This window comes from Bactrocera oleae, chromosome 4, assembly GCF_042242935.1.
Source record: "Bactrocera oleae isolate idBacOlea1 chromosome 4, idBacOlea1, whole genome shotgun sequence".
NCBI lineage: Eukaryota > Metazoa > Arthropoda > Insecta > Diptera > Tephritidae > Bactrocera > Bactrocera oleae.
The window spans coordinates 56945326-56965221 of NC_091538.1; the positions used below are offsets into that span (position 1 = coordinate 56945326).

General features: G+C 32.7%; 1 protein-coding gene across 3 annotated transcripts in view; it reads left to right on the forward strand.

Moving 5' to 3' along the window:
• Positions 1–19862, forward strand: part of Drip (aquaporin homolog protein drip) — a 73885-nt gene extending 54023 nt beyond the window's left edge. For all 3 annotated transcript variants that reach the window (XM_070108728.1, XM_070108729.1, XM_014239005.3), the window contains 3 exons: positions 17809–17952; positions 18021–18233; positions 18344–19862. In XM_070108728.1, the coding sequence (XP_069964829.1) occupies positions 17809–17952; positions 18021–18233; positions 18344–18532 (546 nt within the window). In that variant the 3' untranslated portion in view covers positions 18533–19862. The remainder of the gene's footprint in view (positions 1–17808; positions 17953–18020; positions 18234–18343) is intronic.
• Positions 19863–19896: the final 34 nt, after the last annotated feature.

A 19896-nucleotide genomic window follows, 5' to 3' on the forward strand; every position in this document is an offset into this window, starting at 1 on the left:
GATATTAACAGAGTCAATTGTTATGATATTTACTTGCGCGTATTTGCACAAATGTTTGGAAGCCCATGTGATATTGTGCATACGTAGGCAGCAATGCAACGTCAGACCACAAAAGTCAACGGGTTTGAAACACCGAAATGTGTCGAGAGAAAGATAATGATATTTTTATCTTTTCGTTTTTTTCGTTTCGCCTTGTCCTTGGTCGAAATGAGCTTGTGCTTTCTTAGTTAATTATAGTTGTCACTATTTGCCATTCTTAGGTTGGAATTATCATTATTTGTTTATTTATCTTTTTATTGTTAGTTGTTTTCACGATAACTCTGTGCTGTATATTTATTTAAATTAATGAAATTAGGCGGAATAACGGTGACAGAAGTTAAGTTTATTTTTATAAATCAAGAAGCATTTAATAGTATTACACCTATTTTCGTTCTCAAATATTTTATATAAAAATATACTTGTATATACATATGTAACATATATGTGGATATATTTATTCTGTTGACTTCCTTCAGTTAAAAATTTTAATTTATTAAAGGTTTCTCTGTTGATCATTCTTGGTATGAGCCTAATATTACTATCAGTATCGCCCATTGTGACATATTCTTCATTTTACTTAGCAGTCTTAATTGATGCCTACATTACCTATGTTATGTCAAATAATTCTGTAAAACGTAGCTGGGTTTGAGGTCCGATTTTTCTCAATTTTACATCATACTAAGTTAAAGCCATATAGGTTCAAATTGTTCAAGTAATTTAGTAGATATAAAATTTCACTCAAATGTAAGCGAAACCAAGGACCCTAGTATTTACATACATATATTCGATGCATAAATTTTTATAGTTATAAGACCGAAATACTTAGTTTTGCCATAAATTCTGTTACAAAGTTTATCAATTCAGCCCGAAAAACCGTTCGCGAACGCTTAGCAGCAATCCACTTAGAAAACAGAAAATTATGTCAAGGGATATTGATATATCGTCGAGATTAATGTCACGACTTATTCGAGATGATCTCCCTATGAATACCTATGTCGATCAACTGGTCATCTTCTGACAACGCACTTGAAACAACTTAGGCTCAACTGATGCAAGCGGCTTCTTCTTCAACCGCCATGAAATTATGCTTATAAAAGACGAAAAAAAAACCGTGAAAGAAGTTTTTAATAAGCAAAACGACAAATGGAGACCGTTGGATCTTCTAGCAAGATTCTGCTTCAGCCGTCAAGTCAAAAACCACCAGTAATGGCTTAAAAGCAATATTTGTGATTTCATAACTGCAGATGAGTGGCCATCTGAAAGTCCAGACTTGAATCCATTGGACTATAGTTTGTGTTCAGTGTTGTAGAGCATGGCTTTTCGAATACCCCACAGAAAGTGGAAATTCTCAAAAAATCTTTGGTTCGAGCAGCGTCGTCAATACTAAGAGAAACTGTGCGTGCTGCTATTGACCAATAACCGTATCATTTGAGGGATTGTGTGTGAGCAAAAGATAAACATTTCTAATAAAATGTTGCACATCACTTATTTAATATATGCATTGTTAAATATGATTAATTTTATTTAAAAATATTTTGTAGTTTCATTTTTATAACGGCCTGAACTTGTTACCGCATTTACTTTACTTTTTTTATCAAACGAAATTACTCAGTGGAGTACGTAATATTTCAGCTTACTCCAGTTTCTTTTCTTTAAAGTGTAAAGTAAAAGTTTAAAAGAATCAAAATTAAAGAAATCAAAAAAAAAGTTTTAAAGTCTGGCTCCATAATTTTTAAACCTAAACGTCATCATTAACCTGACTAATTCTAGATATTTCTACAATTTTCCAAAAACCATCTAGTTGACTGAAAAACAGTTTCGATTTGCCGTTACTATGTCTTTAAAATGAATGACAATAAGACATTCAGCAGCAGAACGCCATTTATTATATGAGAATATTATGCAAACTGCTGCCTAATCCTATTACGACTCTCACCTGGCAAAATAGCTTGCCAACGCGGAAGTATTGCCAATTGCCAGGTGATTCTTGAATGCATATCCATATTTTTTTATTAAAGTCTTAAAAACCAGCATTGATTACCCGAAAACTACTATATATGGATATTGCGTAACATAATTAAATGATGTTTTTATAAGCGTAACTTAGTGATTATTTTGAAATACTATTTCTCAGTATTAGTACTAGCAACTATTAAACTTGATTTATTGCGTTTCAGGCAGCGATAATAGCCTTTTATTTATTTTGATGGGCTGACATTAAAACTTTTAACGATATGGCGAATGCAATTAAAGGCCATACATAATGTGATTAACTAATGTTTTAATAACAAAAACAATAATCAAATTTAAAACGTGTAACACAGCAAAATAATTGTTTACTATAGTAATTAAATTGCACGTAACTCTTTGAATCACATTAATTTGTTATGGCAAATAATTTCGATACCGCTGACTTTTATGATTCTCCTAACTGTTTATTTTTCATAACTGTTTATAGAAAAAGTTGTATATAAAACTGCATTAAAGACCTTGAAAATACAGAAATATGAAAATACTATGTTACCTATATAAGTATGTTAAACATAGATGAATTGCTATTGTTGTAAGGGTAAAAATGCTTGATGAGATAAAAAAAAATTATGGACAACTGATAGATATTGATTAATATACATACCGAAATATTCAAAAAGTATGTGTCACGTTGTTTGTCCGAGGTTGAATTCCAAACTACTGAACCAATTTTAATAAAATTTAGCGGACTGTGTCCAGTTTAGTCCAACTTAAAAGATAAGATATAAACTATCTCAATTATATTAAAATTCGAAACAATTCATAAATAAAAACTATATTTCTTAATAATTTTTTTTTCTATGTACAAAATTCAAAAAAAAATATTGTTATTTATTTAATTTTATTTTTTATCAATCATTTTTTATAATTAAGAAATGTTGATTGATTTTTGTCGAATAAAAGTATTCTAAAGTTGATATTTTATTTTCCAAATCCCTGTAATGTTTGTCTAGAGATAAGGCCGAGATCTCTACAAACAGAATGTTCTTTTCCAAATAGTTAGTAGTAGCTGGTTTATCAGCATAAGCCAATGAGTTTTCATACCAGAAACACACTTACCCCCCCTCACAAAATATAGTCCAAATGAAGCAAATCACGACACATTAGGTAGTCAACAGACAGTTTTATTTCTTGACATGATTCGTCTTAGAGTTTGACGCTATGGCTTACGCGGCTTGTTGTAAATTCCTGATGAAAGCCTGTTGGAATTCAGTCGATTTATATTGATCTGATTAATTCTTTGACTTAGATATCATATATACCATAGAATTTCAATCTTTAGTTTTAAAAATCTTATTCATAACCCATTAAAGCTTTGGGCAATCAAACCATAACAGTCACTAAATTTTCTGCATTAAAGGGAGCCCAAAGAGTTTACAGGAGCTTTCATACGACACCACAAAATTATTGAAACCTGGGAAGTACTCTGTAAGTTTGCGGAACCCAACTCGAGTTCTGGAAATATACCTTCACAAATCTCAAGCGTTGTTCCGGTGTAAGTCTTTCCAAATTTCAAATGCATATGCTAACTTTGACAGCTATTCTTCCAGGAAATAAGTAAATACATTTTTTTTATTTATTTAAACAATATCGTTAACCCCATTTCATTTATAACGGTAAGTTTTACCATACATAGAATTTTGATAGCATTTTAATATTTTCGGTGAATATCAAGCTTAAGAAAATGTCTTAGAATATCCGTGACTTGCTGAGTACTAAACATATCAAATACATGTGGTAACCGCTGTTCATGTAGAACTAAGCCTCTTGGAATTTCTCTGAGGCTACCTTTTAAATAAAATTTTATTTGCTTAGATAATATTTTTGAGACGTAGCTTTTTTCTTCTTTGTTTTAATTGCTTATAAAAGTGTACGTAAATGAAAATTTACTTCACACTCACAGCCATCAATTCGCTTAAAATGATCTTAATACCTTTTGCGTAACTCTCATAAAAATTATGGAATACCCATATTTGCCGTATATTGCCAATTTATGCACAATATGGCAACACTAAAAGCAATTGCAGAAAAATTTTGAGTTCAAAAACAGTCATAGTTGTGCTGATTGATGAATGGTTTATAAATAAATGAGTTCAGCCTAACCACAATAGCTGGAAAATGCTGCCAGGCATACAAATGATGAATTATACAAATATGTTCATAACAAATGACATATAATATATTTATCACTTTCGTCGCGTAGAAAATCTTTTGGCATGAAAAATGCATTTTAGTGATTAGTATTCCTGATTTACCATGCGATTTTCTTGCGATAGATAGCATTAAACTGTCTCGTTACAGCAGCAGGAAGCAAAATTTGTAACTATAAAGCATTCATTTACATAAATACTATGTCATTTCTGTGAAGCGCCACAGCGCGATGCAAATGCTTATGATTACATTACAGCTTTTACATAAAATAATAAGGACTTTATAAATAGTAAGTTGTTTATTACAAAACAGTTTCAAAGGCAATTGCCAGTTAGCGCACCCACGCATCGCTGGATATATGCCAAGACAGCAACGCATTCTCTCACTCGCCACAATAAATACAAGTGTCGTTTGGTATGTGCCAAGAATTTTAAAGACTATTGCAAGCAAGCAAACTGGGTTCAATTCTATTTAATTAGATGGCTTGGTCTAGATATGCATAAATTAATGTAATTATATAAGTAATCATGAAAAACACCTTCCAATAATGCAGTCCAAACAAAACGCAATTTTACGCAACTCTTTGGAATTTTAATCTATCTCTAAACCAATAATTATAGCAATTATAATAGTAATATGTTCTATGGTCTGCATCGATATAAGCGACAGAAAATTTACATTTTTAAAAACTACAATAGAATTTGATTTAATTAATTTGTCCGTTATCTATGTCGATCGGGAATTGTGAAATAAATGGTATTATTTTCGATATGTGAATTTCAAAAAGAAATAAAAGGCATATAACTTAATGTTATGACCAAAAATTTAGTTTTATTATAAAGATAGGCGTTTGCCATTATGTTTTAAAACCAATGATTTCCTCTGCCCATATAACACACACCAATCAGTGACTTTTTGAAACAAATGCGACAATTTTGTTTACTAACTTACCCATTCAACCAAAAGTGAGCTTCATCGCTGAGCAAAATATTCTTATGAAAATCGGAATCGGTGGCCATCTCTATTTGGACTAATCCCCGAAGGTGCGACACGCTTGATGATCGTTCGGCTTGAGTTTTTGCATTAGTTGGATTTTGTAAGTCCGTAAACCAAGATACTTTCACAAAATTTTCCATAAAGTAGATGGGCACAGCTCCAATTGTTGCGAGCGATGGCGACTGAACTCATTCGGTTCTTCTTCTTTGTTCATTATGAAATGGCAAACCAAACTGCGTATAAATCAAGTGACAGCTGTCAAAAATACCCGCTCCAAAAAATATATGGCCTCATTGAAAACTACACGTTTGCCCATTACTATAGTATCTTTATTAAGTATACTGGGCATTACGTCAAATTCAATGGCAGTCTTACTCAGATCCGTGAAAACGGTTGTCATTTATTTTGAAAACAATTTATGACAGCACTTTTCAAACCCAATTGTTAACAAAATTGATCTTAATTCCTAAATTTGAACCATTTTATCGATGAATAATATCTGATGATATGTTTTGTCATTTTGCATCATTAAATGTGACGTTGGGAAAACGTTTGTCATTGTACTTAAAACAATTTCAGAAAACACTTTGTTTTACGAAATTATTAACGAATCTAATGTATATTCCGCAATTTGATAACATTTTGCTTTGCACGGTATGTCATGGGAATTATGATATTGTCAATTCAGTGTCATTAAATTTGGCATAATGGAAACAACACATTAGGCTTGAGTACTATAATCTCCTTTTAATAAACATCGAATTAAATGTTTTTACTACATTGAATGGGAGTGACGTGTCACTGCAGCACCATTTGATGAACATATTTACCGTCTGAATAAATTTGACACGAACTGACAAAAAAAAAACTACATTTACAAGTATTTCAATACAATCTTTAATATCAAATGTAATTTAAATCCATTTTTCCGTACACATGTTATAAGTCTTGGCTGGGACGGCCTTCAGTCAATTTTTTTTTTTTTTTGGTTTCGACTCATATTTGCAGTGCCATTCGCTAAATGGCTGCACAATTTCGACGTCATACTCATAAACCCATGTTTGATAAATATAAGGCTCTCAGCTACGGTGTATAGTATCTCTTTTGCTACCTCTACTCGATTATATGGAAGATTTTTTCATCATAACTCCGGCTTTACTCATCAGAGAGGAAATATATAATAAACCTCATAATTTTTGATCGGTTCCAAATGCTTTTCTCTTCCAATTTTCAAAAGCGAAAAATATTCTCTTAGGTTATATACTAGAAGGTTTTGAGATTATCTACCTAGAGAAGCAGTCCTAGCTTATATTAGATCCACCTATATATAAGAAAAGACACCACATTTCCTCTCCAAAAGTTTTATATCTCTTTTACCCACTATTTGTTGGCTGTGACAAAGAAGTGCGTCGATCCATGAACGTGCAATAAAAGTCAAAGTCAGCAACTAAAGGCGAACAGCCAAGTGCAATGAGTTAAGTAAGCATTGAATTTGACAACGTCGCAGCAGTCAATTAATCGCCGCATACCCCGCCTCGGCTGACTACAAGTTCAGAGCTGCCTTTCAAGGCACGCAACGTGGCCACACTAAATCTAATAGTAAGCCTAGTTTAATAGCCAAAGCAGACTGCCGCGAGTCTTTGCCAAACGAGCGCTGGTCAAACAGGCTTCTAACGCAAATCGATGGGCCAATGGCTAGTCAAGCAGGCAGGCAATCGCTGGTCGTTATCGTTTTAACAATCTTGAGCATATAAATTGAAGTTATGAGTTACGACTGCGGTGACGCTGTATGGCACTGATGGTCGCGTTTCTGCAACTGGCATTTGTCGACACTGCAAGTGCGCTTACAACGCAGTGAGGCTGGATTTGTCAAAGCTGCATATGGCTACGAGCAGTCTGGCGCGCATGCGCGTATATAAAAATCTGGGGTGCATGCAAGTGTGCGTGCGCAATCGTAAGAGCGCGTAATTATTTGTTTACACGGCATTTGGTGGCATTTAAAAATGCGTTAAAATGTGTTAAACGCTGTCGTTGCCACTGTCATTCTGCGCGAGTTGTGCGCATGTGCGCCATTTCGGCTACTAACCAGCTAAATAAAAGTGAAACAGCAGTCGTGGCCATTGCCGCTGTCGTTGTCACATGGTCAACGGGCGCATTTGTGGTGTGGTGCGTGGCAAATTTTGTGGCGTGCATCAATTTGTGGCGTTCGCTTGTCTGCTCGAATTTTTCTGCGCTGGCGTACACGCACATATTCATATATTTGTATATATGTATATTTATGAACTGTTATTGTCAAATGTCGTGCAATTATTTAGTGACTGTATGACTGCGGGCCTGTCGAACCATTAGCCGAGCGGATTGCTGTTGGATAATCATTTTGCGCCCAGATTTGATTTGTGCGGTTTGTCGGCTTCGACATTCCTACGGTTCGTTGAACAGATGTGGTCACAAGTTTTTTCTATAAGCTTTATTTCTAAATTATGTCTTTGTCGCCATGTTACGCTTAATGCGTTTGCGTCCGCACTGAATTTTTGAATGCACTGGTTATTCAATGAAAAATGTTGCAGAATTTTATGATTTCGCAGAACTGCATTTGGCGGCACGAAATATGTAAAGTAAATGTTGTTTGCATAATTTAAATTTTCATTCAGTCCATTTTAGTGCATTTTCCATTTACGCTGCGGCCTTTGCGTAACAAAATTTTTATGTGATTTTTTTTTTTGTTAATTTGGAATTTCCGTCGCTATAAAAGTTCATTTTCTGTGTAAATAGCAATTGCTGACGTAATTATTATATGACCTCATTACAATGCAATGATATAATTTTTTTTAATTAAAACAAGTAATAACATTTGTTGACAAAGTTTAGTCTTAAATTTAAATGAATCTTATGTAATTTAAGTAATCTGAATTTATTGCGGACAATTTGGTGTATTTTCATCAACTTATCTTAAACTTGTTGATCTTTTTCATCAATAATAATATCTTGGGGTCTGTAGCTTAAAAAAGTTATAACATACAAAAGAGATAGGAAATATTAAGTATCATGCTTTCACCTAAGTTGACTTAAACTTTTTCTAATGTAAATCACAAGTTGATAAAAACTAGTTTCATCCATATTACATGTAATTTTAGAACAAAAATGTTATCCACGCCGTGGCTTGCCGTTTCTCAGATAATTTCTCAGAAATACGGTCCCCATAAGAACGTTGGTTAACCAATACTCAGAAAAACAAATAAGATCAATGTAGATTTTATGACTGTGTGTGAGTGTTTTTCTTTTTATTTTCTTTACAAATGTCTTGCTTGGTAAAATATTATCAGCTTATTATTCTGAGCTATAATGAGAGCTTTTAATTTCCAAAGACATAAATAGCAATTATTCCATCAAAAAAATAACTATATTGTACATTGAATACCCATCAATTATTTTTAATTCTCAACACAAAGAAGTGGATTTGTTGTGAAAGATGATTGAATGAAGAAGTCATCACTGATTATTATTATTATTATTTTTATTATTATTATTATTATTATTATTATTTAGAACGATTGAAGAAACCAAATAGGACAATATAGTCTATGATAGTGTTTAGACAATACTCGTATATTTAATATATTTACAAACATACGTCGGAATTCCGCACAATAAAATTTCATAATATTAGTTTTTAATATTAGAAAAAATAGGCACATCTTTTTCGAAAAATGTTCTCGTAAATTATTGCTAAGTTTACAATGATCAGGATTTCTATACAGTAGGTTCAACAAGAAACCAATCGGCTTAAGTCACGGAAAAAATAAAGCTCTCTTAAAAAATTCCACAAAAATTAAAAAAATCTTTATAATTTATTCAATGCGCAAATATATTAATAAGGCGTCCAGTCACCAACAGTCTTTATAATTCCCTTTCAACGAGAAAGCATGCTATGGACTAATCTTTCAGCATATGACTATGTTAAATTTTGCCATATTGCTCTCATATTCCGTTTTAATTGTTTTATTGGTCGTTTTACGTTCTTGCAAGTCTTTACTTTTTGATGGTATATAACAGACTCGTATACACATTACTATGGAAAAGTTGCTCAGAAAATGTAAAAAAGACCCCATTAAACGGTATAAAACTGCTTTTTTTACAGCTGCTACTACGAAATAATAAGTAGGTGAAACAAAAAAGCAGCTTTAAATCGTTTTTCAGCTGTTTTGTGGGACATATTCTGAGAAAATTTACCGTAGTATACCATCTGAAAGTAGGGACTTGCGTGAAAATTTAAAAAAAAAAATGATATTTTGACTTAAGATTTGTTGATTGAAAATTAGGTTTTTTTTGTTCGATTTTATGTCAATATAAGGAGAAAAAATAAATATTTTAAATTGAAAAAATACAGTGCATTTAGAACATAAGACGGTAGGTTTCTACCAAATTTCGTTAAAGAAAAAAAAATGTTTATACAAGATAAAAATAAAAAAACCCAAAAAGTTGGTTATTGAAATTTTTTACATACATTTTGAGGTGATGTGAAAAAAGTCTATAAACAAAAGTTATAGAACTTTTCAATACCTACAACATTGCCATATTACTTTTTTTATAATACCCGTAGTTTTGCTGTAAATCAGGATAAATCGTTTTTTACCCTTAAAAATCAGCCACGCCCCTACTCTTTGTTTTCCCGAACTCAAATCGCGTGTAAATTATTTTTCCTTAATGTTTGGCATTTCAGCTTTCGTTCCCGAAGTGTTTCAATCTACTAGGATTTTTTTTTTATTTTTCAAATTATCTACGCTGGTCTAATAATGATTTTTTTGGAGATAAAATTTTCTAAATCACGAACGTTATGGAAGTGTTCGTTATAAATAAAATTAAAACTATATATATTTGCTTTGAAGATATTTAGTTCATTCAAATAGGCAATTAGTTCTGACCAACGGACCGTTTTGACATTTCTTTAAATTATAGCAAGAGATAATGAAGAAAAAAACGAGGACTGGCAAGCAAGCTGCCTGTGATTGGTAGCCGATAGTTATGCATAATGTAAATTTTGGTATACGATTGCCTAGCGACTAATATACTCGCGCTAGTAACCGTACACAATTGGGATGTAAACTAATTAAAAGTGTTGAATTAATATTATCTTATATAATTTATTGCATTTTTTCAAATAACTGCGATCATACTTTTTTACTTTCTTAAATAACCCAATAAACCCATTAACATGTTGTAATTCACCGCGATCTTCTATAAATATGTTCGAAGAAGCAGCATTTGGGCAGCTAAGTGACCATGTCGTATGAGTAATATTTTTCACAAGCAATAAAACAATCACACTATGATTTATGCCATAAGAAAGGGAGATCGCAAAGCTATCAAAGATCAAGGTGTGTACATATTCTAATGTAACAACACTTCGTGAATAAATATGGGTTTCAAACGATTTGTTATTAAATCTGATTTGATAGGCTGCCTTTGCTGTAATTTTGTGCTGTTTAATCGCTTTGCGAGAGATCTGTGAGAATATGGTATTTATTATTATGAGCACATTGCGTTTACTGACTCAATAGCATCTTGCTTATTAACTTCACTGCCGTATTTAATGCGCGAGTTAAAGAACGTTTTACGAAACTCAGCATAAAATTATATGCAGCGCAAGAATATATACAAAAATATGTATGTTACTATAAAATAAAGTCAAAAGCGTAAGACAATCGCCGACAGATAGGCGCGTACAAAGCGTACAATAACTCTATCGAGCTGTAGCTTAACAAAAACAATAACGCATGCGCCCATAACCATAAACAATGCGAAGATGTGATCTGAACATGTCACGGTGTGCGCCTGGCAGCGCTAAGCAATCACAATTCAAACGCTTTTGCGCCTTAGAGCGTTTAACACACACATATACTCACATGCATACATACACACATACATATGGTACATACTTATATTTAAAATACATGCTGGCTGTTGTGTTGGCAATAAGGCGCTGCTCAAGGCCATCGCGCAAACTATCTACGCATGTATTGAAACAAAAACAAAAGCAATGCCATAAAAACAGAATGAAATCATGCCAATCACCGCTGCCGCACAAACGGATCTGCGGTCAAATCGGGGCGGCGCGGCGCGTCGCGTACTCTTTCGACTGCCAACACGCTTGTGCGCAATCGAAAGTGTTTTGATTGAAAATACATAAAAGTTGCCAGCAGAAAAATCTAAAAAGAAGCATATAAATAATGCTAGGTATTAAAATGTTAAAATGTGTGTATTGCTCCGTGTTGTAGGCCTAAAAGTGTTGTCGCAGACAGCTTGGTGTTGCATTTGCCAATTTGCCTAGCAATGCTTGCCACTACCGCTGGCCGCCTATCACACTGTTGGGCTGTCCGCGGCCATTTAGTGACCGCCTTTAAGCGCTAGCCGTGACTCTGGCATGTCGCATTCGGCTCAGCTTGGCGGCTTGGCGCGCTAATGATTGTTGATACCGATAAATTGTAGGCCTTTGCCAAGCTGACGCATGTAAGCAAAATAATATTAACTATTATATATTACTATATATACTATACTAAATGTTGTGAATAAATAATATCATTCAAAAACACGCTTAGAAGTCAACGCACAGCTGCTGCGCCTGCATTGGTCGCTCACACATACATGTGCAGTTATGCGGGTTTTTCCAAGCACGCTTTAAATTTTGTAGCATGTACATCGCCCAGCCGTAATCCGCGTTTATTGTGGTCCATTCACATTTATTTTTTTTTTTTTTGGTTTTTTTTATTTACTTTTTTTTTACCTTACATTTCTATCTAACTTTTTTTTTTTTTGGTTCTTGGTTTTTTTTTTTTTTTTGCTTCAGTAAGCTTCGCATTATGCCGCTTAGCGCGCACGCAAAACTTTAATTGCGATTTTTGTCTTAATTTAGTCGTTTTAGAATCACTTGTGTTTTAGTGGCGATTAACGCACTTTATTTATTCGGTTTTTTAAAAACATTTATTCGCGCTTGTATTTGGTTTCTCTCTTTTTTTTAATTTAGCTGCCCGCCACCTTCAATATGTTTTGTATAGGTGTTTTTGCAAAAAAATCTACCAGTTTTAATATGCTGTTTGCAAAAAATATAAGTAAAATAATTTACTAAAAATATGAGTCTTATTCTAAATTATAGTTTCACAGTTGTTCAAAGAAAACAGGTTTTCTAAACAATTTTTTCATTCAGAATTTTACACGATTATATATAAGTAGATATGTATAGCTACCTATTTTGCTAATGTTTTTATTCCCTGAACAGTATATATTAAATTTCCCACGATATTTGTAATACCCAAAAGTAAATATCGGAGATTCTATAAAAAAAAACATATAAATTATCATCGTGACAAGCTGAGTCGTTTTAGCTATGCCCGTCTGTCTGCCTGTATATACTCGCTATCGCTCAGCATTTTGCACATGCCCATCTCTCATCAAGTAGCTGCTTCTTAGGCAAAACCGCCGATATCGAACCAGTATAGCATATAGCTGCCATACAAACTGTTTGATCAAAATCAAGTCGTTGTTTGGAAAACTTTGTTATTTGACGATTTGAATACTGTATAGCTCACATCTACATATAATACATATGTCAAATATTTGATAAATTACATACAACTAAATCCCAAAAAGTCTCTTTAGACATATTTACTCGTACATATACATTTTTACTAAAAAAATATTATTCTTATATTTTTTTCAATGCATAATTATGGTATACTTACTGAGAGATAGTGATAAGTATGAGATTATATAAAATTAAAATTTTACGTTAAATTTTCAAAACGTTGAACTAAGGTGATCTAGCAATATCTACCTGCTTATTTGTCGCTAGAAATGCGAAATAAGCCTTAAAATTTACAGGCGCAACTTAAATTCGATACAGGGTTGTATTTTAATAATTTATTATTTACTACATCGAATGAAACAACTTTGACATAAGCGAAAGATCACGCCACAAACAAGAATTCTCTATCCTTGCCTTAGAGTAGTAACCTTAACCTGTAAAAGTACTGTAAAAGTTTAATGATATTTCGTTCAATCGTTTTCTTGTTATTAGTCTCAAAGTGACGCTATCTCGAATTTAAGATTTTATATAATAATATTAATGTTTATAATAATGTATATAATATATATAATATAATAAATACTCAATGAGACTCCTTCAAAATCTCAGTTAGAAGTTTACAAAATAAATCACATAATTTAACTGATTTGAAGTAGAAGTTTTGAATGCTTTATTTATCTTCAATATATATGTATATTGTCTAAGAAAAGTCTAAATGTTTTTAAAAGTGGTTTTTTTATACAGATATTCATATGTGAGTTACCTATGTACCTACTCTTTACAAAAAGATATTTTTCTAAGAATTTTTGTATTGAGTCCATTACTTTAATTTATAGCAATAAAAAATCTGCTTTAAATTTGCCAAAATTCAAAGGATGGCGAATCGAACAAACAACTTGTATAATCAGTTATATTTGCATAACAAATAACAAGCGATTATACGATTTTCGTAAGCTACATATGTGGTTACCTCTCCACTCAACTAGATGAAAGGGTTATAGCTTTTCCATGAATTTTTTTTTTTTTTTCAAAACAGCGTACAGCTAACACATTTGTACCTAGCAGAGAAAAGACCAATCTATCGTTGTATTTTTTTTACATATTTCTACTTTGAATCGATATCTTTAGATTACTAGTAGTTAAGTTTATATCTTTCGATGTTAACCTTTCCCTTTGAGAAGGAATATGCATCTTTATAGTTTGAAGTTAGTCGAATAACAATTATGCCACTTTGAAGAAATAAATATCTGCTTTTAGGAAGGTCTTTATCAAAATTAGTAACATATTTGTTCAAAATAGCATAATTGTGGTTTCAGTTTTTTAAAAGAACTCAACTTACTAGCCTATAAGCATCTTAAAAGTGCTACCTCTTACTCACGCATCTACCATATATTTAATTCACCTGTGGCGTAAAGCCTTCAACACATTCTTTATATACTAATACAATAACAAAAAACTTATGTTAAGTCATCGATAATCAACTAAATGTACAAGTACATATTCAAATTTAATCGCTGATCTGCCTTTTTAATTTTTTCACAAATAATCACTTTCAGTTTCAACAACGCATAATCGGCGAATGAGGTTTTAAAAATCATTGCATTGTAGATGTCAAGTGTTGATGCAGTATAAGTGCATGCGTCATATAATTCTTGTTTAAATATATGTATATAATACATAAGTAACCTGCAGAGATATTTAGAGTCTAAAAGGTACTTACGAAGTGTTTCAACAATTCTGAACAGCTGATCGATTGTGCCAGTAGCATACTGCATACCCAGCCGTAGCGAGCGCCGCGGTGTAAATACGAGCTTTCCAGCCACTCTCTGTAAGGTATACAGATACTATAGTAGAGCGGTATATTGGCTTGCTATTATATATGTTAAAGTTTATGCCAATCTATTTGATTTATACCAGTTAGTTGTTCGTTTCGACACTCCTTAAATTATAGCTGTTGGAAAGCTATTACTATAAAACGGATAGGCAGTTAGGATATTGTTCAAGAAACGACTTTGAAGCTATACTATCATTGTACTATATAACTTAGAACTATTTTATTTGAGTATTTATGGCCACTTTAGATCATATTGGTTCTCTGGGAATATATTTATTCCTACTATCGCTACTATACTGGAACCAATGCTAATTATCTGTAATTCTGCTAATTAAAATAATCAAAACTCACCTTATTTCTTTCTTACTTTTTAGAACTTTCTATGTTTGGCACGCCTTTGCATTATAAGACCTCGATATTATCAAACAAATACTTACAAATTTCGCCCGTTTAATTGATTACAATTAATAAATTTAACTACCATTAATAACTTCTTATCGATTAAAATATTTTCGACAAAAGAGTAAATTTTTGATCATATTTGAACCCGGTCGATTGGTTTACTCAAAAATTCCGAAAACTTGTATCCACTGTATTTATCCATCTCTAACCCATAAGTTCTCGAACCAAACTATAAATACTGTCTAAAAAGACTCGCAATAATTTTCTCACAGTCATGAACTACTCAACACATCACCGTGTCTCGATACCTTCTTGGCACAAACTATTTACAGGCAACTTATCACTTGTAACTGTCTTAACATTTATTTAAATCTCTGACAAATTGTGTCATTATATGCGATGAACTTTAAACGAAAGAAATATACGCATGCATGCGCAATGACTTTCAATAAATTTTCAAAGAATTCTTTTTCTTTGCTCCTTTTTGCCATAAAAGACACTTGCGTACGCGCATAAGTGAGAGCGCATTATTTATTATGCCTCGATTTCACACACATTTCAAGGCATTGTGCAGCAGTGAAGGAATAATTTAATTTGCACAGAATGACTGCGCATGCGCGCACCTAAAACACAATTTAGCAATGCAAATTTCAGCACAATTGAATTTCAACAACTATCTTGTACAAAAATTTTTTTTAGACATATGGCGATTTACTTATATGTATAAAGTACTATGCATACATACATACATGTATATAGAATTAAGTGAACATAGGTATGTAAAACTTGTATATTAGAAGCGTAACTTAAGTCAAAACATATAATAACCGAAAACCAAGCACTTAAAGATATATTTTCGGGTAATCCTTCTTAAAGTGTATACTTATTTTAATGGGACAGCAACACCATTTTTATTATACCGTTGTGTTGTGCTCAGCGTACTAAGAGGGTTATTGTAGACACCTAATTACATTATCACGTTTTTTGAGTTAAGACTAGACTCTACTAATAAGCAAACAATTTATTTTTTAAATCACGCGTGTTTGCTTACAGAGCTATACAATGTGATTACTTATTTAAGTTATTATAAATATTTAAACGTGGGAAGGGAGAGCTTTTAAGAGGCACAACTGGTGTTGCAGCGTAAATAAGGTAGTTTTTGGGTATTAAAAAATAAAAATATATACTGTATCCATTTTCTTCAAATTTTAAGTGCATATTCATACATATTTCAAAAATATGTAGTTTTTTGAAAAAAAAAAAAAATTAAAAGCGGATGCATCTTAAAGAGCTGTAACTCAAAAATTATTTGAGATATCGATTTATTTAATTTTAGTATGTTATTTTTAAAAGCACGACCTATCGCAAAATAAAAAGGTGACTTTTTTATGATTATTTTTTTCTCTCAAATAAAAGTTTTTATAACAGCTTTATGGCGAATTTGACAACGCTCAAAGTCTACGATTTGGCCATAGAGCCTTGCAAGAAGTCTCTGTAAGAAGTACTAGCATTGGGCTAAACCGTAAGGTTTTTTTTTATAATATTCAAGTATATTTCCAGTGAAGTTGTTACCTTCAAAGACGTCGAGGATTTCCTGTGATCGATATTTACTTGAAGATTGCGTCAACGATGCATACTCACACAGTTGACGTTCTAGGTCAAGAAGAAACCACTTGCTTTGGATTATTTCACTGCCAGACTATTGCACTTCTACAATAAATGTCATGAATTCAGTAACAGTATTCCAGAAGCAGGGTTACGTTTGATAGCTAAAAGATGGTATTCTTTTGCACTGACGTAATTTTGAAACTTCTGATCTATAGCGTCGCAAAAGCCTTCTGACGAAAACTTGATCAGGTTAAGCTCTGTATGTTATCCAATCAAGCACTGAATAAATTGGTGTTGTTATTGTGTATTCTCCAAAATTTTGGAAAAACGCCGTCACCACAGCTTTTGGCTTGATATATATACATAAATCTGCTTTCGAACTTTTATATGTAGCGCCGATTCTTCTGAGATTAGTCTCATCAAGCCAAATTCTTTAGTGGTTATGAACATCATAAGGTAGAATAAACAGAAAGATGACCAGATTAAACTGAGCATAAACTCTTTGAATAACAACGAGTAGCTTTCGAAAGTAGCCTTGAAATCCTTAACCTATGAAGTATTTGACTCCCCTTCCACACTTTTATTATATCCTGAAAATGTTATATTAAATTTTGCCACGAAGTTTCTAACGCCCAGAAGAAACCGTCGGTGACCTCTCCAAATATATACCAATTAAATAATATAAATATATGTATATGTATGTACTCGAACTAAGTAGTCCCTCAGTTTGAGATATCGTTTCGCAATTTTGCCTACGTCCTTTTCTCCCCAAGAAGCTACTCGGACCACTATTGCTGTCATAAAAACTGAGCAATCAGTATCAAGTCCTTGTATGGAAATCTTTTATATATGTAAAGATATCAGCACGAAATATTATTGTTCAAGCCAACGATACAATTTCCGAACAAATTGTTCAGATCGGGTCACTATAGCATATAGCTGCTATACAAACTGATCGATCGCAATATCGTTCTTGTATGGAAAACTTTTTTATTTGTGAAGGGTATTATAGCTTCGTTGCAACCGAAGCTAACGTTTTTTATTTACTTCATCTAACATGCCTCAGCGTGGACTCATTAAAGTAATACTCTAGTACAATACTCTAACCTAACCTAATTTTATGAATTTTTCAAATAACTAATAATTTATCATATCTTTCTCCTTACAGGGTCTGGGTCATATCAGCGGTTGTCACATTAATCCAGCCGTAACTGTCGGCTTTCTCGTTGTTGGTGAGATGAGCATTCTGAAGAGTGTGCTCTACATCATTGTGCAGCTAATTGGCGCCATAGCCGGAGCAGCGGTGATAACTGTAAATAAAAGCCATATAAATTAACGAAAAATATAAGTGATATTGATTTTTTATTATCATTTTGTTAGGCTGCGGTAACCGAGGAAGTAGCCGGTGCCAATTTGGGTGTTTCCTTATATGCCAGCACACTCGATGCTGGACGCGTAGTACTCATTGAGGCTTTGATCACCTTTTTGCTTGTGTTCGTGGTCAAAGCTGTGTGCGATCCCGGACGCACAGACATCAAGGGCTCGGCGCCATTAGCTATTGGTCTCTCCATCACGGCTGGACACTTGTGTGCTGTAAGTATTATAGAAAGATTAGACTTTATTAAGGGCAAACATTAAAATTTTCATATTTATTTATTTAATTTTATTATTTTTTATTTAATTTAATTTTTTCTTACCCACAGGTCAAATTGACTGGCTCCAGCATGAATCCGGCACGTTCCTTTGGTCCAGCTGTCATTCAAAATGTATGGACGGATCATTGGGCTTACTGGGTGGGACCGCTTGCCGGTGCCGTTGTTGCCGCCATCATTTACAGATTTGTCTTTAAGGTGCGCAAGGGCGATGATGAAGATCATTCGTATGATTTCTAAACCATGCCGCATAAATATGTAGCTGTAAAATGAGTACAGCAATAAAAAGCAGCTATGTGAGGCACACAACCACAGCAATACATACATACATACTATCATATGCATGTGCCTCGAAATGCATGTGCTTGCAAATGACAACGGACATTTTTGATTTTTGTTTTTGTTTAATTTTGCTTATTTTAATATTTATCAGCGTAATGAGCTACATACATTACATGCATACTTGCATATAAGTATGTATGCACGCACTTGTATTGAAAATGAATATGAAAATGTTACGTATACGCCACGCCACCATTTGTATTATGCATAATTTTATTTGTAATTTTAATTTAGTGAAATAAGCACCATATATATATATATGTATATGTTTAAATATCGACACTTGCAACTCATATGCCAAAAGTACAATCATTCATACCGGAAATTGACCGCTTACCAAGCAGCAGCGCACTGCACTCATTCGCCCACACGCACCCATTCCGAAATCCACACATTCCCGCCGCCCAAAGTTGCCTTAGTGAGCAAGTATTTGGTTGCTTACACGAAGAAATTATAATTAATGTAAATTTTTTAAACAGAAAAGTTGCACATTTTTGCAAAAAAAAAAAACTTGTAAATTTTTGCAGGAAAATGTTTGGAAATTTTTTTCATACGCTAGCGCACAATTTTCGCAACAAACAAATTTAAAAAAAAAAACTTCCGCAGTTTTGTCTGCAGCAGCAAAAAGTAAATTATTCACAACACACACGTTGTTTCTATAGTTACAGTAAATCGCATACATGAAAATTTTGTATTTTTGTATGTCAACACTTTGAAAAAGTTCCAAGAAAAAAAGTTGTATATACTTGTATAACAACAACAAGCTACATATCACCGCTGCTAACCAATCAGCCGTTTTACGACACACACTTTTCATAGATATATATATATATATAATATATATACACATACATTGTAGTTACATAATTACAATTTGTTTATAATTTTAGAAAATAAGCGAGGATTAACAAACGCAGCAGTGAAATGAAATTTACAATTCAACAGTTGTTTGCAACAATTTGCCTTAAACGATTAAGCAAATTACGTTAAAGCATATATTTACATGTTTAAAGCCTTAAATTTCATATATACAAAGCAATTATGTATTTATGTATAGATATATATATATGTACTATATAACATGTGTATGTGCATATGTACTTTTATTTAATTTATACATACATACATACATATGTATTTATATGGTGAACAGGCACATAAACTGTTGCGCCATCATAAATGTTATTAATATTTAAATAAATAAATAAATGCTACAAAAATATTTAAATTTTATTGGTTTTTCATTGAAAATTTTATATATC